Source organism: Hemitrygon akajei, chromosome 1 (assembly GCF_048418815.1).
Source record: "Hemitrygon akajei chromosome 1, sHemAka1.3, whole genome shotgun sequence".
Taxonomy (NCBI): domain Eukaryota; kingdom Metazoa; phylum Chordata; class Chondrichthyes; order Myliobatiformes; family Dasyatidae; genus Hemitrygon; species Hemitrygon akajei.
The window spans coordinates 180,186,344-180,214,331 of NC_133124.1; the positions used below are offsets into that span (position 1 = coordinate 180,186,344).

The 27,988-nt window shown below is 61.9% G+C and overlaps 1 protein-coding gene across 1 annotated transcript in view; it reads right to left on the minus strand.

The window, feature by feature from the left end:
• LOC140737808 (complement C1q tumor necrosis factor-related protein 3-like) overlaps positions 1 to 21,621 on the minus strand; it is a 93,110-nt gene extending 71,489 nt beyond the window's left edge. The window contains exons 1-2 of the mRNA XM_073064508.1: positions 21,500 to 21,621; positions 20,620 to 20,697 (exon numbers count right to left, since the gene is read on the minus strand). Coding sequence (XP_072920609.1) covers positions 20,620 to 20,697; positions 21,500 to 21,505 — 84 coding nt within the window. The 5' untranslated portion in view covers positions 21,506 to 21,621. The remainder of the gene's footprint in view (positions 1 to 20,619; positions 20,698 to 21,499) is intronic.
• Positions 21,622 to 27,988: the final 6,367 nt, after the last annotated feature.

Sequence of the window (27,988 nt, forward strand, 5' to 3'; positions counted from 1 at the left end):
TGAGGAGGGATTGCTGTGGGAGGGGCGGTGAGGAGGGATTGCTGTGGGGAGGGACGGTGAGGAGGGATCGCTGTGGGAGGGACGGTGAGGAGGGATCGCTGTGGGAGGGACGGTGAGGTGGGATCGCTGTGGGGAGGGACGGTGAGGAGGGATTGCTGTGGGAGGGGGTGGTGAGGAGGGAGTGCTGTGGGGAGGGACGGTGAGGAGGGATCGCTGTGGGGAGGGACGGTGAGGAGGGATTGCTGTGGGAGGGACGGTGAGGTGGGATCGCTGTGGGAGGGACGTTGAGGAGGGATCGCTGTGGGAGGGACGGTGAGGTGGGATTGCTGTGGGAGGGGGTGGTGAGGAGGGATCGCTGTGGGAGGGACGGTGAGGAGGGATCGCTGTGGGGAGGAGTGGTGAGGAGGGATCGCTGTGGGAGGGGACGGTGAGGAGGGATCGCTGTGGGAGGGACGGTGAGGAGGGATCGCTGTGGGAGGGACGGTGAGGTGGGATTGCTGTGGGAGGGACGGTGAGGTGGGATCGCTGTGGGGAGGGACGGTGAGGAGGGATCGCTGTGGGAGGGACGGAGAGGAGGGATTGCAGTGGGAGGGACGGTGAGGAGGGATCGCTGTGGGAGGGACGGTGAGGTGGGATCGCTGTGGGGAGGGACGGTGAGGAGGGATCGCTGTGGGAGGGACGGAGAGGAGGGATTGCTGTGGGAGGGACGGTGAGGAGGGATCGCTGTGGGAGGGACGGTGAGGAGGGATCGCTGTGGGGAGGGACGGTGAGGAGGGATTGCTGTGGGAGGGGTGGTGAGGTGGGAGCGCTGTGGGGAGGGACGGTGAGGAGGGGTCGCTGTGGGAGGGGTGGTGAGGTGGGAGCGCTGTGGGGAGGGACGGTGAGGAGGGGTCGCTGTGGGGAGGGACGGTGAGGAGAGATTGCTGTGGGAGGGGCGGTGAGGAGGGATCGCTGTGGGAGGGACGGTGAGGTGGGATCGCTGTGGGAGGGACGGTGAGGAGGGATCGCTGTGGGAGGGACGGTGAGGTGGGATCGCTGTGGGAGGGACGGTGAGGAGGGATCGCTGTGGGAGGGACGGTGAGGAGGGATCGCTGTGGGAGGGACGGTGAGGAGGGAGAGCTGTGGGGGGGACGGTGAGGAGGGAGAGCTGTGGGAGGGACGGTGAGGAGGGATTGCTGTGGGAGGGACGGTGAGGAGGGATTGCTGTGGGGAGGGACGGTGAGGAGGGATCGCTGTGGGAGGGACGGTGAGGAGGGATTGCTGTGGGAGGGACGGTGAGGAGGGAGAGCTGTGGGAGGGACGGTGAGGAGGGATCGCTGTGGGAGGGGGGTGGTGAGGAGGGATCGCTGTGGGAGGGACGTTGAGGAGGGATCACTGTGGGAGGGACGGTGAGGAGGGATTGCTGTGGGAGGGGGTGGTGAGGAGGGATCGCTGTGGGAGGGACGGTGAGGAGGGATTGCTGTAGGGAGGGACGGTGAGGAGGGATCGCTGTGGGAGGGGGTGGTGAGGAGGGATCGCTGTGGGAGGGACGTTGAGGAGGGATCACTGTGGGAGGGACGGTGAGGAGGGATTGCTGTGGGAGGGGCGGTGAGGAGGGATCGCTGTGGGAGGGACGGTGAGGTGGGATTGCTGTGGGAGGGACGGTGAGGAGGGATTGCTGTGGGGAGGGACGGTGAGGAGGGATCACTGTGGGAGGGACGGTGAGGTGGGATCGCTGTGGGAGGGACGGTGAGGAGGGATCGCTGTGGGAGGGGCAGTGAGGTGGGATCGCTGTGGGAGGGACGGTGAGGAGGGATCGCTGTGGGGAGGGACGGTGAGGAGGGATCGCTGTGGGAGGGACGGTGAGGAGGGATCGCTGTGGGAGGGACGGTGAGGAGGGATCGCTGTGGGGAGGGACGGTGAGGAGGGATCGCTGTGGGAGGGACGGTGAGGAGGGATCGCTGTGGGGAGGGACGGTGAGGAGGGATCGCTGTGGGAGGGACGGTGAGGAGGGATCGCTGTGGGGAGGGACGGTGAGGAGGGATTGCTGTGGGGAGGGACGGTGAGGAGGGATCGCTGTGGGAGGGACGGTGAGGAGGGATTGCTGTGGGAGGGACGGTGAGGAGGGATCGCTGTGGGAGGGACGGTGAGGAGGGATCGCTGTGGGAGGGACGGTGAGGAGGGATCGCTGTGGGGAGGGACGGTGAGGAGGGATTGCTGTGGGGAGGGACGGTGAGGAGGGATCGCTGTGGGAGGGACGGTGAGGAGGGATTGCTGTGGGAGGGGTCGGTGAGGAGGGATCGCTGTGGGAGGGACGGTGAGGAGGGATCGCTGTGGGAGGGACGGTGAGGAGGGATCGCTGTGGGAGGGACGGTGAGGAGGGATCGCTGTGGGAGGGACGGTGAGGTGGGATCGCTGTGGGGAGGGACGGTGAGGACGGATCGTTGTGGTGGGGGACGGTGAGGAGGGATCGCTGTGGGAGGGGCAGTGAGGAGGGATTGCTGCGGGAGGGACGGTGAGGAGGGATTGCTGTGGGAGGGGCGGTGAGGAGGGATCGCTGTGGTGGGGGACGGTGAGGTGGGATCGCTGTGGGAGGGACGGTGAGGAGGGATTGCTGTGGGAGGGACGGTGAGGAGGGATCGCTGTGGGGAGGGACGGTGAGGAGGGATCGCTGTGGGAGGGACGGTGAGGAGGGATTGCTGTGGGAGGGACGGTGAGGAGGGATTGCTGTGGGAGGGACGGTGAGGTGGGATCGCTGTGGGAGGGGCAGTGAGGAGGGATTGCTGCGGGAGGGACGGTGAGGAGGGATTGCTGTGGGAGGGGCGGTGAGGAGGGATTGCTGTGGGAGGGACGGTGAGGAGGGATCGCTGTGGGAGGGGCAGTGAGGAGGGATTGCTGCGGGAGGGACGGTGAGGAGGGATTGCTGTGGGAGGGGCGGTGAGGAGGGATCGCTGTGGTGGGGGACGGTGAGGAGGGATTGCTGTGGGAGGGACGGTGAGGAGGGATCGCTGTGGGAGGGGGTGAGGAGGGATCGCTGTGGGGAGGGACGGTGAGGTGGGATCGCTGTGGGAGGGACGGTGAGGAGGGATCGCTGTGGGGAGGGACGGTGAGGAGGGATCGCTGTGGGAGGGACGGTGAGGTGGGAGCGCTGTGGGAGGGGGTGAGGAGGGATCGCTATGGGAGGGACGGTGAGGTGGGAGCGCTGTGGGAGGGACGGTGAGGTGGGAGCGCTGTGGGAGGGGGTGAGGAGGGATTGCTGTGGGAGGGACGGTGAGGAGGGATCGCTGTGGAGGGACGGTGAGGTGGGATCGCTGTGGGAGGGACGGTGAGGAGGGATCGCTGTGGGGAGGGACGGTGAGGAGGGATCGCTGTGGGAGGGACGGTGAGGTGGGATCGCTGTGGGAGGGACGGTGAGGAGGGATCGCTGTGGGAGGGGCGGTGAGGAGGGATCGCTGTGGGAGGGACGGTGAGGAGGGATCGCTGTGGGAGGGGCGGTGAGGAGGGAATGCTGTGGGAGGGGGTGGTGAGGAGGGATCGCTGTGGGAGGGGCGGTGAGGAGGGATCGCTGTGGGAGGGGCGGTGAGGAGGGAATGCTGTGGGAGGGGGTGGTGAGGAGGGATCGCTGTGGGAGGGGCGGTGAGGAGGGAGCACTGTGGGAGGGGGTGAGGAGGGATTGCTGTGGGAGGGACGGTGAGGAGGGATTGCTGTGGGAGGGGTGGTGAGGAGGGAGCGCTGTGGGGAGGGACGGTGAGGAGGGATTGCTGTGGGGAGGGACGGTGAGGAAGGAGAGCTGTGGGAGGGACGGTGAGGAGGGATCGCTGTGGGAGGGACGGTGAGGAGGGATTGCTGTGGGGAGGGACGGTGAGGTGGGATCGCTGTGGGAGGGACGGTGAGGAGGGATCGCTGTGGGAGGGACGGTGAGGTGGGATCGCTGTGGGGAGGGACGGTGAGGAGGGATTGCTGTGGGAGGGGCAGTGAGGAGGGATCGCTGTGGTGGGGGACGGTGAGGTGGGATCGCTGTGGGAGGGACGGTGAGGAGGGATTGCTGTGGGAGGGACGGTGAGGTGGGATCGCTCTGGGAGGGACGGTGAGGTGGGATTGCTGTGGGAGGGACGGTGAGGTGGGATCGCTGTGTGGAGGGACGGTGAGGAGGGATTGCTGTGGGGAGGGACGGTGAGGAGGGATCGCTGTGGGAGGGACGGTGAGGTGGGATCGCTGTGGGGAGGGACGGTGAGGAGGGATTGCTGTGGGAGGGGGTGGTGAGGAGGGATCGCTGTGGGAGGGACGTTGAGGAGGGATCGCTGTGGGAGGGACGGTGAGGTGGGATTGCTGTGGGAGGGGGTGGTGAGGAGGGATCGCTGTGGGCGGGACGGTGAGGAGGGATCGCTGTGGGGAGGAGTGGTGAGGAGGGATCGCTGTGGGAGGGGACGGTGAGGAGGGATCGCTGTGGGAGGGGTGGTGAGGAGGGATTGCTGTGGGAGGGACGGTGAGGAGGGATCGCTGTGGGAGGGACGGTGAGGAGGGATCGCTGTGGGGAGGGACGGTGAGGAGGGATCGCTGTGGGAGGGGCGGTGAGATGGGATTGCTGTGGGAGAGGGGGTGAGGAGGGGATCGCTGTGGGGAGGGACGGTGAGGAGGGATCGCTGTGGGGAGGTACGGTGAGGAGGGATCGCTGTGGGAGGGACGGTGAGGAGGGATTGCTGTGGGAGGGACGGTGAGGAGGGATTGCTGTGGGAGGGACGGTGAGGAGGGATCGCTGTGGGGAGGGACGGTGAGGTGGGATCGCTGTGGGGAGGGGCGGTGAGGAGGGATCGCTGTGGGAGGGGCGGTGAGGAGGGATCGCTGTGGGAGGGACGGTGAGGAGGGATCGCTGTGGGGAGGGGCGGTGAGGAGGGATCGCTGTGGGAGGGGCGGTGAGGAGGGATCGCTGTGGGAGGGGCGGTGAGGAGGGATTGCTGTGGGGAGGGACGGTGAGGAGGGATCGCTGTGGGAGGGACGGTGAGGAGGGATCGCTGTGGGGAGGGACGGTGAGGAGGGATCGCTGTGGGAGGGGCGGTGAGGAGGGATCGCTGTGGGAGGGGCGGTGAGGAGGGATCGCTGTGGTGGGGGACGGTGAGGAGGGATCGCTGTGGGAGGGACGGTGAGGTGGGATCGCTGTGGGAGGGACGGTGAGGAGGGATCGCTGTGGGAGGGACGATGAGGTGGGATCGCTGTGGGAGGGACGGTGAGGAGGGAGAGCTGTGGGGGGGACGGTGAGGAGGGATTGCTGTGGGAGGGACGGTGAGGAGGGATTGCTGTGGGGAGGGACGGTGAGGAGGGATCGCTGTGGGAGGGGCGGTGAGGAGGGATTGCTGTGGGAGGGGCGGTGAGGAGGGATCGCTGTGGGGGGAGGACGGTGAGGAGGGATCGCTGTAGGAGGGACGGTGAGGAGGGATCGCTGTGGGAGGGACGGTGAGGAGGGATCGCTGTGGGGAGGGACGGTGAGGAGGGATTGCTGTGGGGAGGGACGGTGAGGAGGGATCGCTGTGGGAGGGACGGTGAGGACGGATCGCTGTGGGGAGGGACGGTGAGGACGGATCGCTGTGGTGGGGGACGGTGAGGAGGGATCGCTGTGGGAGGGACGGTGAGGAGGGATTGCTGTGGGAGGGGCAGTGAGGAGGGATTTCTGTGGGAGGGACGGTGAGGAGGGATTGCTGTGGGAGGGGCAGTGAGGAGGGATCGCTGTGGTGGGGGACGGTGAGGTGGGATCGCTGTGGGAGGGACGGTGAGGAGGGATTGCTGTGGGAGGGACGGTGAGGAGGGATTGCTGTGGGAGGAACGGTGAGGTGGGATCGCTGTGGGGAGGGACGGTGAGGAGGGATTGCTGTGGGAGGGGCAGTGAGGAGGGATCGCTGTGGTGGGGGACGGTGAGGTGGGATCGCTGTGGGAGGGACGGTGAGGAGGGATTGCTGTGGGAGGGGCGGTGAGGAGGGATTGCTGTGGGGAGGGACGGTGAGGAGGGATCGCTGTGGGAGGGACGGTGAGGAGGGATCGCTGTGGGAGGGACGGTGAGGTGGGATCGCTGTGGGGAGGGACGGTGAGGAGGGATTGCTGTGGGAGGGGGTGGTGAGGAGGGAGTGCTGTGGGGAGGGACGGTGAGGAGGGATCGCTGTGGGGAGGGACGGTGAGGAGGGATTGCTGTGGGAGGGACGGTGAGGTGGGATCGCTGTGGGAGGGACGTTGAGGAGGGATCGCTGTGGGAGGGACGGTGAGGTGGGATTGCTGTGGGAGGGGGTGGTGAGGAGGGATCGCTGTGGGAGGGACGGTGAGGAGGGATCGCTGTGGGGAGGAGTGGTGAGGAGGGATCGCTGTGGGAGGGGACGGTGAGGAGGGATCGCTGTGGGAGGGACGGTGAGGAGGGATCGCTGTGGGAGGGACGGTGAGGTGGGATTGCTGTGGGAGGGACGGTGAGGTGGGATCGCTGTGGGGAGGGACGGTGAGGAGGGATCGCTGTGGGAGGGACGGAGAGGAGGGATTGCTGTGGGAGGGACGGTGAGGAGGGATCGCTGTGGGAGGGACGGTGAGGAGGGATCGCTGTGGGAGGGACGGTGAGGTGGGATCGCTGTGGGGAGGGACGGTGAGGAGGGATCGCTGTGGGAGGGACGGAGAGGAGGGATTGCTGTGGGAGGGACGGTGAGGAGGGATCGCTGTGGGAGGGACGGTGAGGAGGGATCGCTGTGGGGAGGGACGGTGAGGAGGGATTGCTGTGGGAGGGGTGGTGAGGTGGGAGCGCTGTGGGGAGGGACGGTGAGGAGGGGTCGCTGTGGGAGGGGTGGTGAGGTGGGAGCGCTGTGGGGAGGGACGGTGAGGAGGGGTCGCTGTGGGGAGGGACGGTGAGGAGAGATTGCTGTGGGAGGGGCGGTGAGGAGGGATTGCTGTGGGAGGGGCGGTGAGGAGGGATCGCTGTGGGAGGGACGGTGAGGTGGGATCGCTGTGGGAGGGACGGTGAGGAGGGATCGCTGTGGGAGGGACGGTGAGGTGGGATCGCTGTGGGAGGGACGGTGAGGAGGGAGAGCTGTGGGAGGGACGGTGAGGAGGGAGAGCTGTGGGGGGGACGGTGAGGAGGGAGAGCTGTGGGAGGGACGGTGAGGAGGGATTGCTGTGGGAGGGACGGTGAGGAGGGATTGCTGTGGGGAGGGACGGTGAGGAGGGATCGCTGTGGGAGGGACGGTGAGGAGGGATTGCTGTGGGAGGGACGGTGAGGAGGGAGAGCTGTGGGAGGGACGGTGAGGAGGGATCGCTGTGGGAGGGGGTGGTGAGGAGGGATCGCTGTGGGAGGGACGTTGAGGAGGGATCACTGTGGGAGGGACGGTGAGGAGGGATTGCTGTGGGAGGGGGTGGTGAGGAGGGATCGCTGTGGGAGGGACGGTGAGGAGGGATTGCTGTAGGGAGGGACGGTGAGGAGGGATCGCTGTGGGAGGGGGTGGTGAGGAGGGATCGCTGTGGGAGGGACGTTGAGGAGGGATCACTGTGGGAGGGACGGTGAGGAGGGATCGCTGTGGGAGGGGCGGTGAGGAGGGATCGCTGTGGGAGGGACGGTGAGGTGGGATTGCTGTGGGAGGGACGGTGAGGAGGGATTGCTGTGGGGAGGGACGGTGAGGAGGGATCACTGTGGGAGGGACGGTGAGGTGGGATCGCTGTGGGAGGGACGGTGAGGAGGGATCGCTGTGGGAGGGGCAGTGAGGTGGGATCGCTGTGGGAGGGACGGTGAGGAGGGATCGCTGTGGGGAGGGACGGTGAGGAGGGATCGCTGTGGGAGGGACGGTGAGGAGGGATCGCTGTGGGAGGGACGGTGAGGAGGGATCGCTGTGGGGAGGGACGGTGAGGAGGGATCGCTGTGGGAGGGACGGTGAGGAGGGATCGCTGTGGGGAGGGACGGTGAGGAGGGATCGCTGTGGGAGGGACGGTGAGGAGGGATCGCTGTGGGGAGGGACGGTGAGGAGGGATTGCTGTGGGGAGGGATGGTGAGGAGGGATCGCTGTGGGAGGGACGGTGAGGAGGGATTGCTGTGGGAGGGACGGTGAGGAGGGATCGCTGTGGGAGGGACGGTGAGGAGGGATCGCTGTGGGAGGGACGGTGAGGAGGGATCGCTGTGGGGAGGGACGGTGAGGAGGGATTGCTGTGGGGAGGGACGGTGAGGAGGGATCGCTGTGGGAGGGACGGTGAGGAGGGATTGCTGTGGGAGGGGTCGGTGAGGAGGGATCGCTGTGGGAGGGACGGTGAGGAGGGATTGCTGTGGGAGGGACGGTGAGGAGGGATCGCTGTGGGAGGGACGGTGAGGAGGGATCGCTGTGGGAGGGACGGTGAGGTGGGATCGCTGTGGGGAGGGACGGTGAGGACGGATCGTTGTGGTGGGGGACGGTGAGGAGGGATCGCTGTGGGAGGGGCAGTGAGGAGGGATTGCTGCGGGAGGGACGGTGAGGAGGGATTGCTGTGGGAGGGGCGGTGAGGAGGGATCGCTGTGGTGGGGGACGGTGAGGTGGGATCGCTGTGGGAGGGACGGTGAGGAGGGATTGCTGTGGGAGGGACGGTGAGGAGGGATCGCTGTGGGGAGGGACGGTGAGGAGGGATCGCTGTGGGAGGGACGGTGAGGAGGGATTGCTGTGGGAGGGACGGTGAGGAGGGATTGCTGTGGGAGGGACGGTGAGGTGGGATCGCTGTGGGAGGGGCAGTGAGGAGGGATTGCTGCGGGAGGGACGGTGAGGAGGGATTGCTGTGGGAGGGGCGGTGAGGAGGGATTGCTGTGGGAGGGACGGTGAGGAGGGATCGCTGTGGGAGGGGCAGTGAGGAGGGATTGCTGCGGGAGGGACGGTGAGGAGGGATTGCTGTGGGAGGGGCGGTGAGGAGGGATCGCTGTGGTGGGGGACGGTGAGGAGGGATTGCTGTGGGAGGGACGGTGAGGAGGGATCGCTGTGGGAGGGGGTGAGGAGGGATCGCTGTGGGGAGGGACGGTGAGGTGGGATCGCTGTGGGAGGGACGGTGAGGAGGGATCGCTGTGGGGAGGGACGGTGAGGAGGGATCGCTGTGGGAGGGACGGTGAGGTGGGAGCGCTGTGGGAGGGGGTGAGGAGGGATCGCTATGGGAGGGACGGTGAGGTGGGAGCGCTGTGGGAGGGACGGTGAGGTGGGAGCGCTGTGGGAGGGGGTGAGGAGGGATTGCTGTGGGAGGGACGGTGAGGAGGGATCGCTGTGGAGGGACGGTGAGGTGGGATCGCTGTGGGAGGGACGGTGAGGAGGGATCGCTGTGGGGAGGGACGGTGAGGAGGGATCGCTGTGGGAGGGACGGTGAGGTGGGATCGCTGTGGGAGGGACGGTGAGGAGGGATCGCTGTGGGAGGGGCGGTGAGGAGGGATCGCTGTGGGAGGGACGGTGAGGAGGGATCGCTGTGGGAGGGGCGGTGAGGAGGGAATGCTGTGGGAGGGGGTGGTGAGGAGGGATCGCTGTGGGAGGGGCGGTGAGGAGGGATCGCTGTGGGAGGGGCGGTGAGGAGGGAATGCTGTGGGAGGGGGTGGTGAGGAGGGATCGCTGTGGGAGGGGCGGTGAGGAGGGAGCACTGTGGGAGGGGGTGAGGAGGGATTGCTGTGGGAGGGACGGTGAGGAGGGATTGCTGTGGGAGGGGTGGTGAGGAGGGAGCGCTGTGGGGAGGGACGGTGAGGAGGGATTGCTGTGGGGAGGGACGGTGAGGAAGGAGAGCTGTGGGAGGGACGGTGAGGAGGGATCGCTGTGGGAGGGACGGTGAGGAGGGATTGCTGTGGGGAGGGACGGTGAGGTGGGATCGCTGTGGGAGGGACGGTGAGGAGGGATCGCTGTGGGAGGGACGGTGAGGTGGGATCGCTGTGGGGAGGGACGGTGAGGAGGGATTGCTGTGGGAGGGGCAGTGAGGAGGGATCGCTGTGGTGGGGGACGGTGAGGTGGGATCGCTGTGGGAGGGACGGTGAGGAGGGATTGCTGTGGGAGGGACGGTGAGGTGGGATCGCTCTGGGAGGGACGGTGAGGTGGGATTGCTGTGGGAGGGACGGTGAGGTGGGATCGCTGTGTGGAGGGACGGTGAGGAGGGATTGCTGTGGGGAGGGACGGTGAGGAGGGATCGCTGTGGGAGGGACGGTGAGGTGGGATCGCTGTGGGGAGGGACGGTGAGGAGGGATTGCTGTGGGAGGGGGTGGTGAGGAGGGATCGCTGTGGGAGGGACGTTGAGGAGGGATCGCTGTGGGAGGGACGGTGAGGTGGGATTGCTGTGGGAGGGGGTGGTGAGGAGGGATCGCTGTGGGCGGGACGGTGAGGAGGGATCGCTGTGGGGAGGAGTGGTGAGGAGGGATCGCTGTGGGAGGGGACGGTGAGGAGGGATCGCTGTGGGAGGGGCGGTGAGGAGGGATCGCTGTGGGGGGAGGACGGTGAGGAGGGATCGCTGTGGGAGGGACGGTGAGGAGGGATCGCTGTGGGAGGGACGGTGAGGAGGGATCGCTGTGGGAGGGGCGGTGAGATGGGATTGCTGTGGGAGAGGGGGTGAGGAGGGATCGCTGTGGGGAGGGACGGTGAGGAGGGATTGCTGTGGGAGGGACGGTGAGGTGGGATCGCTGTGGGAGGGACGGAGAGGAGGGATTGCTGTGGGAGGGACGGTGAGGAGGGATCGCTGTGGGAGGGGTGGTGAGGTGGGAGCGCTGTGGGGAGGGACGGTGAGGAGGGGTCGCTGTGGGGAGGGACGGTGAGGAGAGATTGCTGTGGGAGGGGCGGTGAGGAGGGATTGCTGTGGGAGGGGCGGTGAGGAGGGATCGCTGTGGGAAGGGGTGCTGAGGAGGGATCGCTGTGGGGAGGGATGGTGAGGAGGGATTGCTGTGGGGAGGGGTGGTGAGGAGGGATCGCTGTGGGGAGGGACGGTGAGGTGGGATCGCTGTGGGAGGGACGGTGAGGAGGGATCGCTGTGGGAGGGACGGTGAGGTGGGATCGCTGTGGGAGGGACGGTGAGGAGGGAGAGCTGTGGGAGGGACGGTGAGGAGGGAGAGCTGTGGGGGGGACGGTGAGGAGGGAGAGCTGTGGGAGGGACGGTGAGGAGGGATTGCTGTGGGAGGGACGGTGAGGAGGGATTGCTGTGGGGAGGGACGGTGAGGAGGGATCGCTGTGGGAGGGACGGTGAGGAGGGATCGCTGTGGGAGGGACGGTGAGGAGGGAGAGCTGTGGGAGGAGCGGTGAGGAGGGATCGCTGTGGGGAGGGACGGTGAGGAGGGATTGCTGTAGGGAGGGACGGTGAGGAGGGATTGCTGTGGGAGGGGCGGTGAGGAGGGATCGCTGTGGGAGGGACGGTGAGGTGGGATCGCTGTGGGAGGGACGGTGAGGAGGGATCGCTGTGGGGAGGGACGGTGAGGAGGGATCGCTGTGGGAGGGACGGTGAGGAGGGATTGCTGTGGGGAGGGACGGTGAGGAGGGATCGCTGTGGGAGGGACGGTGAGGAAGGAGAGCTGTGGGGAGGGACGGTGAGGTGGGATCGCTGTGGGAGGGACGGTGAGGAGGGAGAGCTGTGGGAGGGACGGTGAGGAGGGATTGCTGTGGGAGGGACGGTGAGGAGGGAACGCTGTGGGGAGGGACGGTGAGGAGGGATCGCTGTGGGAGGGACGGTGAGGAGGGATCGCTGTGGGGAGGGACGGTGAGGAGGGATCGCTGTGGGAGGGACGGTGAGGACGGATCGCTGTGGTGGGGGACGGTGAGGAGGGATCGCTGTGGGAGGGACGGTGAGGAGGGATTGCTGTGGTGGGGGACGGTGAGGAGGGATCACTGTGGGAGGGACGGTGAGGAGGGATCGCTGTGGTGGGGGACGGTGAGGTGGGATCGCTGTGGGAGGGACGGTGAGGTGGGATCGCTGTGGGAGGGACGGTGAGGAGGGATTGCTGTGGGAGGGGACGGTGAGGTGGGATCGCTGTGGGAGGGACGGTGAGGAGGGATCGCTGTGGGAGGGACGGTGAGGTGGGATCGCTGTGGGAGGGACGGTGAGGAGGGAGAGCTGTGGGAGGGACGGTGAGGAGGGAGAGCTGTGGGGGGGACGGTGAGGAGGGATCGCTGTGGGAGGGGACGGTGAGGAGGGATTGCTGTGGGAGGGACGGTGAGGAGGGATCGCTGTGGGGAGGGACGGTGAGGAGGGATTGCTGTGGGAGGGGGTGGTGAGGAGGGATCGCTGTGGGAGGGACGTTGAGGAGGGATCGCTGTGGGAGGGACGGTGAGGTGGGATTGCTGTGGGAGGGGGTGGTGAGGAGGGATCGCTGTGGGAGGGACGGTGAGGAGGGATCGCTGTGGGGAGGGGTGGTGAGGTGGGATTGCTGTAGGAGGGACGGTGAGGTGGGATTGCTGTGGGAGGGGACGGTGCGGAGGGATTGCTGTGGAGGGGCGGTGAGGTGGGATCGCTGTGGGAGGGACGGTGAGGAGGGATTGCTGTGGGAGGGGTGGTGAGGAGGGATCGCTGTGGGAGGGACGGTGAGGTGGGATTGCTGTGGGGAGGGACGGTGAGGAGGGATCGCTGTGGGAGGGACGGTGAGGTGGGATTGCTGTAGGAGGGACGGTGAGGTGGGATTGCTGTGGGAGGGACGGTGAGGTGGGATTGCTGTGGGAGGGGCGGTGAGGAGGGATCGCTGTGTGAGGGACGGTGAGGTGGGATCGCTGTGGGAGGGTACGGTGAGGTGGGATTGCTGTGGGAGGGACGGTGAGGTGGGAATGCTGTGGGAGGGACGGTGAGGTGGGATTGCTGTGGGAGGGGCGGTGAGGAGGGATCGCTGTGGGAGGGGCGGTGAGGAGGGATCGCTGTGTGAGGGACGGTGAGGTGGGATTGCTGTGGGGAGGGACGGTGAGGAGGGATCGCTGTGGGAGGGACGGTGAGGAAGGAGAGCTGTGGGAGGGACGGTGTGGAGGGATCGCTGTGGGAGGGAAGGTGAGGAGGGATCGCTGTAGGAGGGACGGTGAGGAGGGATCGCTGTGGGGAGGGACGGTGAGGTGGGATCGCTGTAGGAGGGACGGTGAGGAGGGATTGCTGTGTGGGGGTGGTGAGGAGGGATCACTGTGGGAGGGGTGGTGAGGAGGGATCGCTGTGGGGAGGGACGGTGAGGTGGGATCGCTGTGGGGGGGACGGTGAGGAGGGATCGCTGTGGGAGGGACGGTGAGGAGGGAGTGCTGTGGGGCAGTGAGGAGGGAGAGCTGTGGGAGGGACGGTGAGGTGGGATCGCTGTGGGGAGGGACGGTGAGGTGGGATTGCTGTGGGGAGGGACGGTGAGGAGGGATCGCTGTGGGGGGCGGTGAGGTGGGATCGCTGTGGGAGGGACGGTGAGGTGGGATTGCTGTGGGGAGGGACGGTGAGGTGGGATTGCTGTGGGAGGGACGGTGAGGAGGGATTGCTGTGGGAGGGATGGTGAGGAGGGATTGCTGTGGGAGGGATGGTGAGGAGGGATCGCTGTGGGAGGGACGGTGAGGTGGGATCGCTGTGGGAGGGACGGTGAGGTGGGATTGCTGTGGGAGGGACGGTGAGGAGGGATCGCTGTGTGAGGGACGGTGAGGTGGGATTGCTGTGGGGAGGGACGGTGAGGAGGGATCGCTGTGGGGAGGGACGGTGAGGAGGGATCGCTGTGGGAGGGACGGTGAGGAAGGAGAGCTGTGGGAGGGACGGTGAGGAGGGATCGCTGTGGGAGGGAAGGTGAGGAGGGATCGCTGTAGGAGGGACGGTGAGGAGGGATCGCTGTGGGGAGGGACGGTGAGGTGGGATCGCTGTAGGAGGGACGGTGAGGAGGGATTGCTGTGTGGGGGTGGTGAGGAGGGATCGCTGTGGGAGGGGTGGTGAGGAGGGATCGCTGTGGGGAGGGACGGTGAGGTGGGATCGCTGTGGGGGGGACGGTGAGGAGGGATCGCTGTGGGAGGGACGGTGAGGTGGGATCACTGTGGGGAGGGACGGTGAGGTGGGATCGCTGTGGGAGGGGTGGTGAGGAGGGAGCGCTGTGGGGAGGGACGGTGAGGAGGGATCGCTGTGGGGAGGGACGGTGAGGTGGGATCGCTGTGGGAGGGACGGTGAGGAGGGATCGCTGTGTGAGGGACGGTGAGGTGGGATTGCTGTGGGGAGGGACGGTGAGGAGGGATCGCTGTGGGGAGGGACGGTGAGGAGGGAGAGCTGTGGGAGGGACGGTGAGGAGGGATCGCTGTGGGAGGGAAGGTGAGGAGGGATCGCTGTAGGAGGGACGGTGAGGAGGGATCGCTGTGGGGAGGGACGGTGAGGTGGGATCGCTGTAGGAGGGACGGTGAGGAGGGATTGCTGTGTGGGGGTGGTGAGGAGGGATCGCTGTGGGAGGGGTGGTGAGGAGGGATCGCTGTGGGGAGGGACGGTGAGGTGGGATCGCTGTGGGGGGGACGGTGAGGAGGGAGAGCTGTGGGAGGGGCGGTGAGGAGGGAGTGCATGTTGGGAGGGACGGTGAGGAGGGATTGCTGTGGGAGGGGACGGTGAGGAGGGATCGCTGTGGGGGGGACGGTGAGGTGGGATTGCTGTGGGGAGGGACGGTGAGGAGGGATTGCTGTGGGAGGGACGGTGAGGAGGGATCGCTGTGGGAGGGGTCGGTGAGGTGGGATTGCTGTGGGAGGGACGGTGAGGTGGGATTGCTGTGGGAGGGATGGTGAGGAGGGATTGCTGTGGGAGGGATGGTGAGGAGGGATTGCTGTGGGGGGGACGGTGAGGTGGGATTGCTGTGGGGAGGGACGGTGAGGAGGGATTGCTGTGGGAGGGACGGTGAGGAGGGATCGCTGTGGGAGGGGTCGGTGAGGTGGGATTGCAGTGGGAGGGATGGTGAGGAGGGAGCGCTGTGGGAGGGGTGGTGAGGAGGGATCGCTGTGGGGGGCGGTGAGGTGGGATCGCTGTGGGGAGGGGTGGTGAGGAGGGATCGCTGTGGGAGGGGGTGGTGAGGTGGGATCGCTGTGGGGAGGGACGGTGAGGTGGGATCGCTGTGGGGAGGGACGGTGAGGAGGGATCGCTGTGGGAGGGATGGTGAGGAGGGAGCGCTGTGGGAGGGGTGGTGAGGAGGGATCGCTGTGGGGGGCGGTGAGGTGGGATCGCTGTGGGGAGGGGTGGTGAGGAGGGATCGCTGTGGGAGGGACGGTGAGGTGGGATCGCTGTGGGGAGGGACGGTGAGGAGGGATCGCTGTGGGAGGGGTGGTGAGGAGGGATCGCTGTGGGAGGGACGGTGAGGTGGGATCGCTGTGGGGAGGGACGGTGAGGTGGGATCGCTGTGGGGAGGGACGGTGAGGAGGGATCGCTGTGGGAGGGACGGTGAGGTGGGATCGCTGTGGGGAGGGACGGTGAGGAGGGATTGCTGTGGGAGGGACGGTGAGGAGGGATCGCTGTGGGAGGGACGGTGAGGTGGGATCGCTGTGGGAGGGACGGTGAGGTGGGATCGCTGTGGGAGGGACGGTGAGGAGGGAGAGCTGTGGGAGGGACGGTGAGGAGGGATCGCTGTGGGAGGGACGGTGAGGAGGGAGAGCTGTGGGAGGGGACGGTGCGGAGGGATTGCTGTGGAGGGGCGGTGAGGTGGGATCGCTGTAGGAGGGACGGTGAGGAGGGATCGCTGTGGGAGGGACGGAGAGGAGGGATCGCTGTGGGAGGGACGGTGAGGAGGGAGAGCTGTGGGAGGGACGGTGAGGAGGGATCGCTGTGGGAGGGGCGGTGAGGAGGGATCGCTGTGTGAGGGGCGGTGAGGAGGGATCGCTGTGGGAGGGGCGGTGAGGAGGGATTGCTGTGGGAGGGGCGGTGAGGTGGGATCGCTGTGGGAGGGACGGTGAGGAGGGATCGCTGTGGGAGGGACGGTGAGGAGGGATCGCTGTGGGGAGGGACAGTGAGGAGGGATCGCTGTGGGGAGGGACGGTGAGGTGGGATCGCTGTGGGAGGGACGGTGAGGAGGGATCGCTGTGGGAGGGACGGTGAGGAAGGAGAGCTGTGGGAGGGACGGTGTGGAGGGATCGCTGTGGGAGGGAAGGTGAGGAGGGATCGCTGTAGGAGGGACGGTGAGGAGGGATCGCTGTGGGGAGGGACGGTGAGGTGGGATCGCTGTAGGAGGGACGGTGAGGAGGGATTGCTGTGTGGGGGTGGTGAGGAGGGATCACTGTGGGAGGGGTGGTGAGGAGGGATCGCTGTGGGGAGGGACGGTGAGGTGGGATCGCTGTGGGGGGGACGGTGAGGAGGGATCGCTGTGGGAGGGACGGTGAGGAGGGAGAGCTGTGGGAGGGACGGTGAGGAGGGATTGCTGTGGGAGGGGACGGTGAGGAGGGATCGCTGTGGGGGGGACGGTGAGGTGGGATCGCTGTGGGGAGGGACGGTGAGGTGGGATTGCTGTGGGGAGGGACGGTGAGGAGGGATCGCTGTGGGGGGCGGTGAGGTGGGATCGCTGTGGGAGGGACGGTGAGGAGGGATTGCTGTGGGAGGGACGGTGAGGTGGGATTGCTGTGGGAGGGACGGTGAGGAGGGATCGCTGTGGGAGGGACGGTGAGGAGGGATCGCTGTGGGAGGGACGGTGAGGTGGGATTGCTGTGGGAGGGACGGTGAGGAGGGATCGCTGTGGGAGGGACGGTGAGGAGGGATTGCTGTGGGAGGGATGGTGAGGAGGGATCGCTGTGGGGGGCGGTGAGGTGGGATCGCTGTGGGGAGGGGTGGTGAGGAGGGATCGCTGTGGGAGGGACGGTGAGGAGGGATCGCTGTGGGAGGGAAGGTGAGGAGGGATCGCTGTAGGAGGGACGGTGAGGAGGGATCGCTGTGGGAGGGACGGTGAGGTGGGATCGCTGTGGGGAGGGACGGTGAGGAGGGATCGCTGTGGGAGGGACGGTGAGGAGGGATTGCTGTGGGAGGAACGGTGAGGAGGGATTGCTGTGGGAGGGGTGGTGAGGAGGGATCGCTGTGGGAGGGACGGTGAGGAGGGATCGCTGTGGGAGGGACGGTGAGGAGGGATCGCTGTGGGAGGTGTGGTGAGGAGGGATCGCTGTGGGAGGGACGGTGAGGAGGGATCGCTGTGGGAGGGACGGTGAGGAGGGATCGCTGTGGGAGGTGTGGTGAGGAGGGATCGCTGTGGGAGGGACGGTGAGGAGGGATCGCTGTGGGAGGGACGGTGAGGTGGGATCGCTGTGGGGAGGGACGGTGAGGAGGGATCGCTGTGGGAGGGACGGTGAGGAGGGATTGCTGTGGGAGGAACGGTGAGGAGGGATTGCTGTGGGAGGGGTGGTGAGGTGGGATCGCTGTGGGAGGGACGGTGAGGTGGGATCGCTGTGGGGAGGGACGGTGAGGAGGGATTGCTGTGGGGAGGGACGGTGAGGTGGGATCGCTGTGGGAGGGACGGTGAGGTGGGATTGCTGTGGGAGGGACGGTGAGGAGGGATCGCTGTGTGAGGGACGGTGAGGTGGGATTGCTGTGGGGAGGGACGGTGAGGAGGGATCGCTGTGGGGAGGGACGGTGAGGAGGGATCGCTGTGGGAGGGACGGTGAGGAAGGAGAGCTGTGGGAGGGACGGTGAGGAGGGATCGCTGTGGGAGGGAAGGTGAGGAGGGATCGCTGTAGGAGGGACGGTGAGGAGGGATCGCTGTGGGGAGGGACGGTGAGGTGGGATCGCTGTAGGAGGGACGGTGAGGAGGGATTGCTGTGTGGGGGTGGTGAGGAGGGATCGCTGTGGGAGGGGTGGTGAGGAGGGATCGCTGTGGGGAGGGACGGTGAGGTGGGATCGCTGTGGGGGGGACGGTGAGGAGGGAGAGCTGTGGGAGGGGCGGTGAGGAGGGAGTGCATGTTGGGAGGGACGGTGAGGAGGGATTGCTGTGGGAGGGGACGGTGAGGAGGGATCGCTGTGGGGGGGACGGTGAGGTGGGATTGCTGTGGGGAGGGACGGTGAGGAGGGATTGCTGTGGGAGGGACGGTGAGGAGGGATCGCTGTGGGAGGGGTCGGTGAGGTGGGATTGCTGTGGGAGGGACGGTGAGGTGGGATTGCTGTGGGAGGGATGGTGAGGAGGGATTGCTGTGGGAGGGATGGTGAGGAGGGATTGCTGTGGGAGGGACGGTGAGGAGGGATCGCTGTGGGAGGGACGGTGAGGAGGGATCGCTGTGTGAGGGACGGTGAGGTGGGATTGCTGTGGGGAGGGACGGTGAGGAGGGATTGCTGTGGGAGGGACGGTGAGGAGGGATCGCTGTGGGAGGGACGGTGAGGAGGGATCGCTGTGTGAGGGACGGTGAGGTGGGATTGCTGTGGGGAGGGACGGTGAGGAGGGATTGCTGTGGGAGGGACGGTGAGGAGGGATCGCTGTGGGAGGGGTCGGTGAGGTGGGATTGCTGTGGGAGGGATGGTGAGGAGGGAGCGCTGTGGGAGGGGTGGTGAGGTGGGATCGCTGTGGGGAGGGGTGGTGAGGAGGGATCGCTGTGGGAGGGGGTGGTGAGGTGGGATCGCTGTGGGGAGGGACGGTGAGGTGGGATCGCTGTGGGGAGGGACGGTGAGGAGGGATCGCTGTGGGAGGGATGGTGAGGAGGGAGCGCTGTGGGAGGGGTGGTGAGGAGGGATCGCTGTGGGGGGCGGTGAGGTGGGATCGCTGTGGGGAGGGGTGGTGAGGAGGGATCGCTGTGGGAGGGACGGTGAGGTGGGATCGCTGTGGGGAGGGACGGTGAGGAGGGATCGCTGTGGGAGGGGTGGTGAGGAGGGATCGCTGTGGGAGGGACGGTGAGGTGGGATCGCTGTGGGGAGGGACGGTGAGGTGGGATCGCTGTGGGGAGGGACGGTGAGGAGGGATCGCTGTGGGAGGGACGGTGAGGTGGGATCGCTGTGGGGAGGGACGGTGAGGAGGGATTGCTGTGGGAGGGACGGTGAGGAGGGATCGCTGTGGGAGGGACGGTGAGGTGGGATCGCTGTGGGAGGGACGGTGAGGTGGGATCGCTGTGGGAGGGACGGTGAGGAGGGAGAGCTGTGGGAGGGACGGTGAGGAGGGATCGCTGTGGGAGGGACGGTGAGGAGGGAGAGCTGTGGGAGGGGACGGTGCGGAGGGATTGCTGTGGAGGGGCGGTGAGGTGGGATCGCTGTAGGAGGGACGGTGAGGAGGGATCGCTGTGGGAGGGACGGAGAGGAGGGATCGCTGTGGGAGGGACGGTGAGGAGGGAGAGCTGTGGGAGGGACGGTGAGGAGGGATCGCTGTGGGAGGGGCGGTGAGGAGGGATCGCTGTGTGAGGGGCGGTGAGGAGGGATCGCTGTGGGAGGGGCGGTGAGGAGGGATTGCTGTGGGAGGGGCGGTGAGGTGGGATCGCTGTGGGAGGGACGGTGAGGAGGGATCGCTGTGGGAGGGACGGTGAGGAGGGATCGCTGTGGGGAGGGACAGTGAGGAGGGATCGCTGTGGGGAGGGACGGTGAGGTGGGATCGCTGTGGGAGGGACGGTGAGGTGGGATCGCTGTGGGAGGGACGGTGAGGAGAGATTGCTGTTGGAGGGACGGTGAGGAGGGATCGCTGTGGGAGGGACGGTGAGGAGGGATTGCTGTGGGGAGGGACGGTGAGGTGGGATCGCTGTGGGAGGGACGGTGAGGTGGGATCGCTGTGGGGAGGGACGGTGAGGTGGGATTGCTGTGGGAGGGTGGTGAAGAGGGAATGCTGTGGGAGGAGTGGTGAGGAGGGATCGCTATGGGAGGGACAGTGAGGTGGGATCGCTGTGGGGAGGGACGGTGAGGAGGGATCGCTGTGTGGAGGGACGGTGAGGTGGGATCGCTGTGGGAGGGGCGGTGAGGAGGGATCGCTGTGGGAGAGGGTGGTGAGGAGGGATCGCTGTGGGGAGGGACGGTGAGGAGGGAGAGCTGTGGGGGGGCGGTGAGGAGGGATCGCTGTGGGAGGGACGTTGAGGAGGGATCGCTGTGGGCGGTGGTGAGGAAGGATCGCTGTGGGGGGTGGTGAGGAGGGAGCGCTGTGGGTGGGAGGTGAGGAGGGAACGCTGTGGGTGGTGGTGAGGAGGGAACGCTGTGGGTGGTGGTGAGGAGGGAATGCTGTGGGGGGGGTGAGGGGGGAATGCTGTGGGGGGGGTGAGGGGGGAATGCTGTGGGGGGGGGTGAGGAGGGAATGCTGTGGGGGGGGTGAGGAGGGAATGCTGTGGGAGGGGGTGAGGAGGGAATGCTGTGGGAGGGGGGTGAGGAGGGAGCGCTGTGGGAGGGGGTGAGGAGGGAACGCTGTGGGAGGGGGTGAGGATGGAGCGCTGTGGGTGGGAGGTGAGGAGGAGATCTGTGGGAGGGGGGTGAGGAGGGAACGCTGTGGGTGGTGGTGAGGAGGGAATGCTGTGGGGGGGGTGAGGGGGGAATGCTGTGGGGGGGGGTGAGGGGGGAATGCTGTGGGGGGGGGGTGAGGAGGGAATGCTGTGGGAGGGGGTGAGGAGGGAACGCTGTGGAAGTGGGTGAGGAGGGAACGCTGTGGGAGGCGTCAGTGAGGAAATTGCATCAGGACACAGCGACGAGGGGTGGAGCACAGAATCAGGCCATTCTGCCTATCTGTGTGTGTGATCACCTTCGAGCACTAACAACAACCCTTCACCCCCGTGCTAGAAACCACCGAGTGCAACCATAGGGGTAAGAATGCACAGATCGGAGGAGGAAGGGACTCACCTCGGAGAATCGTGAACAGATATTGGAATCTGCATTCCCAAAGGTGGGCCAGCAAGGAAGCAGGAAGAGCCAGAATCCCTGGGAACATAAACACCATGGTTAACGTCAGCACGGCCAGACTTAGTGGTGTGGCCCTCAGGGCTGGACACCTTCCCTTGTCCATTGACAGTCCCTCCTCTCCATCTACTGACCGACACAGTGCACTGCCCTGTATCCCATAACCATCACTTCCCCATTACAGGACAATTCGGATCCAGCTATTCAGAAATCCCAACCTTCCTGCATGCCTGTTAAGCTCGCTTGAACCCTGTTTCCCACTCGCTTTAAACCCCCGGGGACCCCGTTTCCCACTCGCTTTAAACCCACCGGGACCCCGTTTCCCACTCCCTTTAAACCCACCAGGACCCCGTTTCCCTTCTCGCTTTAAACCCACTGGGATCTTGGTTCACTCTTCTGAAACCCACTGGGTACCCTGCTTCTAGTGCGACACTCTCTCCTCACCACCCCTCCCACAGTGAGGACTTCCTCCTCAATGCCCCTCCCACAGCAGGGGAGTCCCTCTGCCCTGCCCTTCCCACAGCTTGGCACTGTCTTCTCACCGCCCCTTCCACAGTGAGCGTTTGCCTCCTCAATGCCCCTCCCACAGCAAGAACTCCCTCCTCACCACCCTTCCCACAGTGAGGGTCTCCCCCCTCACCACCCCTCCCACACTGTAAAACTCCCTCACTTGCCGTTGCTTCATTCTAAACTCTACAGCTCTTCAGTGACAGTGTACACACCATGGATCTATACTCAGAGACGGGACGGAGTGAGAATCCATAGACTTAAAAAACCAATGTGACCCCCCCCCCCCCACCCGGTTCCCAGGACTTAATCGGACCTTCATTCTCCAACGAATCAATCCTCTGTCTCTGGTGACTGAGGTGAGGTCTCGTTTCCTCTCTCCTGGGAGTACGGTCGCTGTCTGTGATCCAATGTGGGAAGCCAGCAGTCAGATATCGGGGAAAGTTTCAAAACCGGACCAAAGTCCACAGGAAAGTTATTTAACATTCCAGGACAGATAAACATTACATACACAACCCATTCAACCTCTACACCCGCCCCCCCCCCCGACTCTGTGATCCCATCCAGCCCCTAGACTCCTTCCCATCTCTGCGACTGCTTCCAGTCCCTACACCCCTCCCAACCTCTGTGTGAGCTCCTCCAGCTTCTACACCCCTCCCTGTCCGTGTAACGAATCTGGCCCCTATGCCTCTCTCTGTCTCTGTCAACCTCTTTGGCCCCCACATCCTTGTCTGTATAACCCTTCTGGGTCCACTCAATAACTCCTGGTTACTGTTGTGCCTTTGTGTGGGAAGGGCTACAAAGAAAACCCTGGGAACTATAGACTATAGGCATAACGTCATGGTAGGTAAGTTAGTAGAGGTGATTCTCAAGGAATAGATATACTAACATTTGGAAAAACCCAGTGTTGATTAGGGATAGTCGGCTCAGCTCTGTGTGTGGGAGACCATGTCTCATGAATTTGATAGGGTTCTATCGATGCAATGCTCCTCAGACAGGATGAAGAGGTCAATACTCCCCAATGCCATTAGGCTTTACAATTCTACCGCCAGGACTTAAGAACTTTTTAAAAGCTATTATTAATGCTTTTTGAGATAGTGATTTAGATGCATATCATATTTCTTACTGAGTTAAGTATTGTATGTAATTAGTTTTACTACAACAAGTGTATGGGTCATTGGAAAAAAGTTGAATTTCCCCATGGGGATGAATAAAGTATCTATCTATCTATCTATCTATCTAACCAAGAAGGTCGGGAACAGGGAGGGAGATGTGGTCTTCAGTAAGGCCTTTGATAAGGTTGCACATGGAAGGGCCACTGCACAGGATTGGAAAAAGCTGCAGAAATTTGCAAACTCAGCCAGCATTAGCCTCCCGGTATCAAAGACACCTTCAAAAGGCGATGGCTTAATAAGCCAGCATCACTGTTCCCTCTAAGCTGTGTGCACACAGACACATCTTTTGCTGCGAGCACACAAAGGAATTTAAACTGCGCACAAAAGGTTGCCACCCTCTACCTTGTTGGCATGTTAAGTATATTTCACAGTCCGACACTATTAGATTTCCTTTTCCATTTTCTGACGCGGGCAGTGTTGACAACACAGAGTTTGCGATGATTTCTCTGCAGGTTTTAGAACTGGCTTATTTATACTGGGGTTTTTTTTTGAAGAAATTACTCGGTGCGCACATGTTGTTGTCACTGGGCAAAAAAGTAGTAGTAAAAAAGTAATCTTGCACAGCACAAGATTTTTGCGCACACTGGTCGTTGCAAATTAGAGGGGACATTGGCCAGCATACGTCATTAAGGACCCACGTCACCCAGGACATTCCCTCTACTCGTCGCTACAATCAAGGAGCTCAAAGACACACACTCAACAGTTTCTTCCTCTCCGCCATCAGGTATCTGAATGGACAATGAACCCATGTACACTGCCTCACTATTTTTTCCCTTTTTCGCTCTCTTTATACTACTTACTTAATTTAATATATTCATTTATATATACCTTGTTGTAATTTATTGTTTTCTGCTATTATATATTGATTGCATTGTAGCAGTGCCACAAAACAGCAAATTTTACGCCAAGTGCCGGTGATGACTCCGATTCTGATTATGGAAGGTTAGATCGCATGGGATCCGGGGAGAGCTGGCCAATTGGATACGGAATTGGTTCAGTTGTAGAAAGCAAAGGGTGATGGTAGAGGTTTATTTCTTGGAGCAGAATGTGTTTTCCTGGGCTCCGTGCTGGGACCACTACTACTTGTCATTAACGGTTAGTAAGTTTGTGCCTTCGTGTTAAGAAGGGCTACAAAGAAAAACCCCAAACTAAGAGGTGTCATCGACAGTGAAGATCTACAAGGCGATCATGGTCAGATGAGGAATGGTGAGTGGAGTTTAATTCGGATGTGTTGGATTTTGGGAAGACAAACAAGCTTTCTCACGGTGAACACATGAGCTTTGGGGAGTGTCGTAGAACAGCTACTTCGGGGTACAGGTACATAGTTCCCTGAAAGTCGTGACGCAGGTGGACAGGGTGGTGGAGAAAGCCGTTGGTACGCTGGCCTTCATCAGTCGGGGCACTGAGTACACAAGGTGGGACGGCACATTGCAGTTGTGCAAGACGCAGGTGAGGTTACATCTGGAGTATTGTGTTGACTGTTGTTCAGACTGCTATAGATACGATTAAGATGGAAAGAGTGGCGAGGAGATTTTCAAGGATGTTGCCAGGAATTGACGGTCTGAGACACGTAGAGAGATTGAGTATATTGGGACTTAATACCTCAGAAGACGGACGGATGATCTTTTAGAGGCGCAGAAAATCATGAGGGGCAGAGATAGAGCGAACGCACAGACCTTTGTTATCACCAAATAGACCTTCCCTGGAACTGTAGCCTTTGGCAAAAAGGTTAACTCAGCTGTTTTTCTCAGTACCTGGTGGATTGAATGTGTCGAAGTGAATGGAATTGTTGTCCTGTGTAAAGCATGATAAAGCAATGAAAAGCTTAATTCCATCACCATTGTAAGCACAAAGGTACAGACAATGCCCGGATCCGAAGTTATATACAATGTGCAGAACAGGGTATTAGTGCAAAACCACAATCAGAGACAGTAGTGCGAGAGGTGCTATAATTAGACAGTGATTAGGGTTGTGCTGGTTGGTTCAAGAACCAAGTGGTTGAAAGGAAGAAGCTGACCCTGAACCTGGTGGTGTAGGAACTTTAAAGCAACACACACACACACACACACAAAGTCAGAGGGACTTGGGTTTCCGTACCTCCTGCCCAACGGGAGCTGTAAGAAGTGGGAATGCGACATCCTCTGGGCACCGCTGTTCGCTCGAGTTTCAGATCCCTGACCAGTCTCTGGTACAAGCAAGACCCGTCAATAAGGTGTCGACACCCTAAAGGAAAATCCATTCCCAACTCTGAAGTGGCTGCAAGCCGGGTTCTTCTCTAAGTCATGGGCAGGCTTTAGATTTCTTTACCAAGATCGGTGACTGATAGCAGCTCTCTGCTCAGGCTACTATCTTTACTGTTGATTGCACCAGCTTCAATCCCATATTCACTGCTCCTCAGCACATTCCTACGTGTAGCGAAGCCCAGAAAATTTTCACACAGGGGATGATCAATGGGGAAATGACAGACACTAACCGTCTCCAACAGAGGAGGGTCCAGTCACCCCCCCCTAGTATTCAATGGTGTTCCCATCACCCAGCCTGCCACCATCAACATCCTGGGAGTCACCACTGACCAGACACAGAAACACCATGGAGACAGGAGCAGGCTGGCAGTCCAAAGGAGAGTGACCCAAGGCCATTCCCCTGCCAGCAGGTCAGGAGTGTGGTGGGACACTCCCCACTTGCCTGGGTTGAGTTAGTCCATGCACTCCATATCCGTCACATTACCTGTCCCTAATCTACAGGTTAGGAGTATTTCAGGGCACTCTCTACTTGCCTGTGTGGAGTTAGTCCACGCACTCGATGGCCTTCTGCGTATCTACAAGGCTCCAGTCAGGAGGCTGCGACATTCCCTACCTGACAGGGTGAGCGGGGCTCCAACAACTCCTCAGAAGTTCAACACCATCTAGGAAAGAGCTGGCACCCCTGTTCACTCCCCTCCCTCCACCTAGTGGCACATAGTGGCTGCAGTGTGCATTGTTTACCAAATGCACTGCAATCACCTACCCCTCCCGAATTCCCCACCTCTCCTCAACGCAGGGGAACACCACCACTCGCAGACTCATCACCCCTCCAACTCAGAAATCTGTCAGCTTTTCCTTCACTGTCGCGGGGTCTGAACTCCAGGACTCCTTCCATCCAACGCGGGTGAGCACACAGACTGCGGTGGTTCGAGGTGACCAGTGTGGCTCAACACCCTCGCCTCCTCTCCTAGAAGGGGTGCAGGCAGGGGGGAGGGGTAATAAATGCCCATCGTGCAGAGTTGGCATCCAATGACTTGTACTGTGACAGTAGTGTCAAGGATATGACACGTCTCTGCTTTCTTGCCAGACCAGACACCCACCATCCAGGATCAGCCATCTTCTTGGGCAGGAGGTACAGTCTCGCACCACCAGGTTCAGGAACAGCGACTTCCCCTGAACCATTTGGTTAGTGAATTGGCATAACCCTAATCACTGTGATTAGTGGAGCAGTGCTAGGACCAGCTCTTCCACTGGCATGGACTTGTCAATGACAGTGCTTCTTAAATCTGATTCTTTATTGAAGTTCATCATCAAACAAACATTTCCATCAGATGTAGTTCAGACATTGTACATATATATCACAAATCTCCACAAAGTATTTATCTGAGGTATACACTTATAGAAAAGAGTGGAAAGAAAAAACAAGCAAAAGGAAAGAGCTATGTACAAGTAGGGAATGATCTTTTTTTTACAACAGATTCATTGATTTGTGAGAATAAAATCAGGTCTATGAGGCATTATGTAGTTAAACCATTTTTCCCAGTATAAATCAAATTGTTCCAGCTTACGATTAACAGTAATAATAAAAAGCAATATACATAAATACATAAGATAGCTTATATCCACAGATTAATTGTATGTCCTCCATAAAGTGACGCTAGACACTGTACATAAGGTGACTGATGTGAACTGATCGAGTAGTGGTGGTTGGGGGGGTGTAGAGGGGTGGTTTAGTGGGTGGAGGAGGTGATCAGCCCTAGTGCTTGGGGAAAGAAACTGTTGTTGACTCTGGTGGTCCTGGCGTGGATGCTACGTAGCCTCCTCCCTGCAGGGAGTGGGGCAAACAGCCCATGAGCAGAGAGGGTGGGATCCTTCCCGATGCTACTGGTCGTATTCTGGCGCATTTGCAGGCTGGTCCCGGTGATGCGTTGGGTTTTGACTCCCTGTTGCCGCGGTGCATGTAGTGACACAGCTTGTTAGGAAGCTCTCAACTGCATGTTTGTGGAAAGACACAAGTTTAGATCTGCGTAGTCCAGCACTCCATTTGCCATGAAACTTGCTGCAAGACATTAACATTAAAAAAATATTAGTTTCAACACACAAAACTATGTTACAAAATAAATAGTACCAAAGAGGAATAAGAAGGTAATGTTTGTGGAATCATGGACGAAGTCTGATGGAAGAGGCGAAGGAGCTGTGTATTATAGTTTCTGAATAAACTATTGACATGAACTTTCATGCCTGCAATGAGTTCTTCATCATTCAGGGACAATAAATTGGAATTGGAATTGGTTTATCATTGTCACACATACAACTCCATTGCATTCCTGTGGGTTTGCAGGAATGCTGCATTGTGTTCCTGTGTGGATGCAGGAATGTGTCATTGTGTTGAATGCAGTTAGAAGTATACACAGAGGGGATGCTGGTTTCTGTGATATGTTTAGCTGTGTCCACATCTCTGCAATTTCATATGGCCACGGGCAGAGCAAATTCCACTGATCTGACTTAAACTTGGATTCAATGCACCAGGTACCGAGAACTGGCTGAACTCGTGAGATAGAGTACAGGTACAAGGAAGATCACAGCCCTGTTACTGTGGACCAGAATTACCTGTTTCGCTTTGTTATAGCACTCAAATCGACCCAACAGTGCAGGAGATTCACACACAAAATGCTGAAGGAACTCAGCAAGTTAGGCAGCATCTATTGAGGGGAACAAACAGCCAGCATTTTGGGCCATGACCCCTCATCAGCACTGGAAAGGAAGGGGACAGAAACCAGGATGAGAAGGCGGCTGTTAAAAATAAGCACGTTGTCCAGGACTGCTCTGTCTGAAAGGTGGAAAGGTGTAAAATTAGTATTCACACAATTTATTTAGCATGAACGTTATGCAGTGATTTACAAGAGATTTGGAGAGAGATTAAAGGTTGTGGATAAGTGAAAAGAGAGAGGGAGAGAGAAGTGAGGGAAAGGGAGTGAGGGGTAGAGAGAAAACCACAATGGGAGAGAGAGAGAGAGAGAGAGAGAGAGAGAGAAGGAGGGGATAGTGAGAGTGTGAGGGATGAGAGGTTGGGAATGGGGGAAGAGAGAATGAAATGTAGGAAGAGAAATGACAGGGAGGAATAGAGGGGGAGGGAAAATAGAGAGAGGGGAAAAGAAGGAGAAAGGGAGAGGAGAGGGAGAGAAAGAGGCCGAAGAGAAAAGAGTGAGAGTGGGAGGGAGGAAGAGACAGGAGAGGGGACAGAGAGGAAAAGGAGGGACAGAAAAATAGGGTGATGAGGAAAGAGTGAGGGAGAGGGAGGAAAGACGAACAAAGAGATTAACTGAGGTTAGAGACTGGGGGAAGAGAGAAAGTAAAGGAAATAGAAAGGGAGGGGAGAGATAGGGG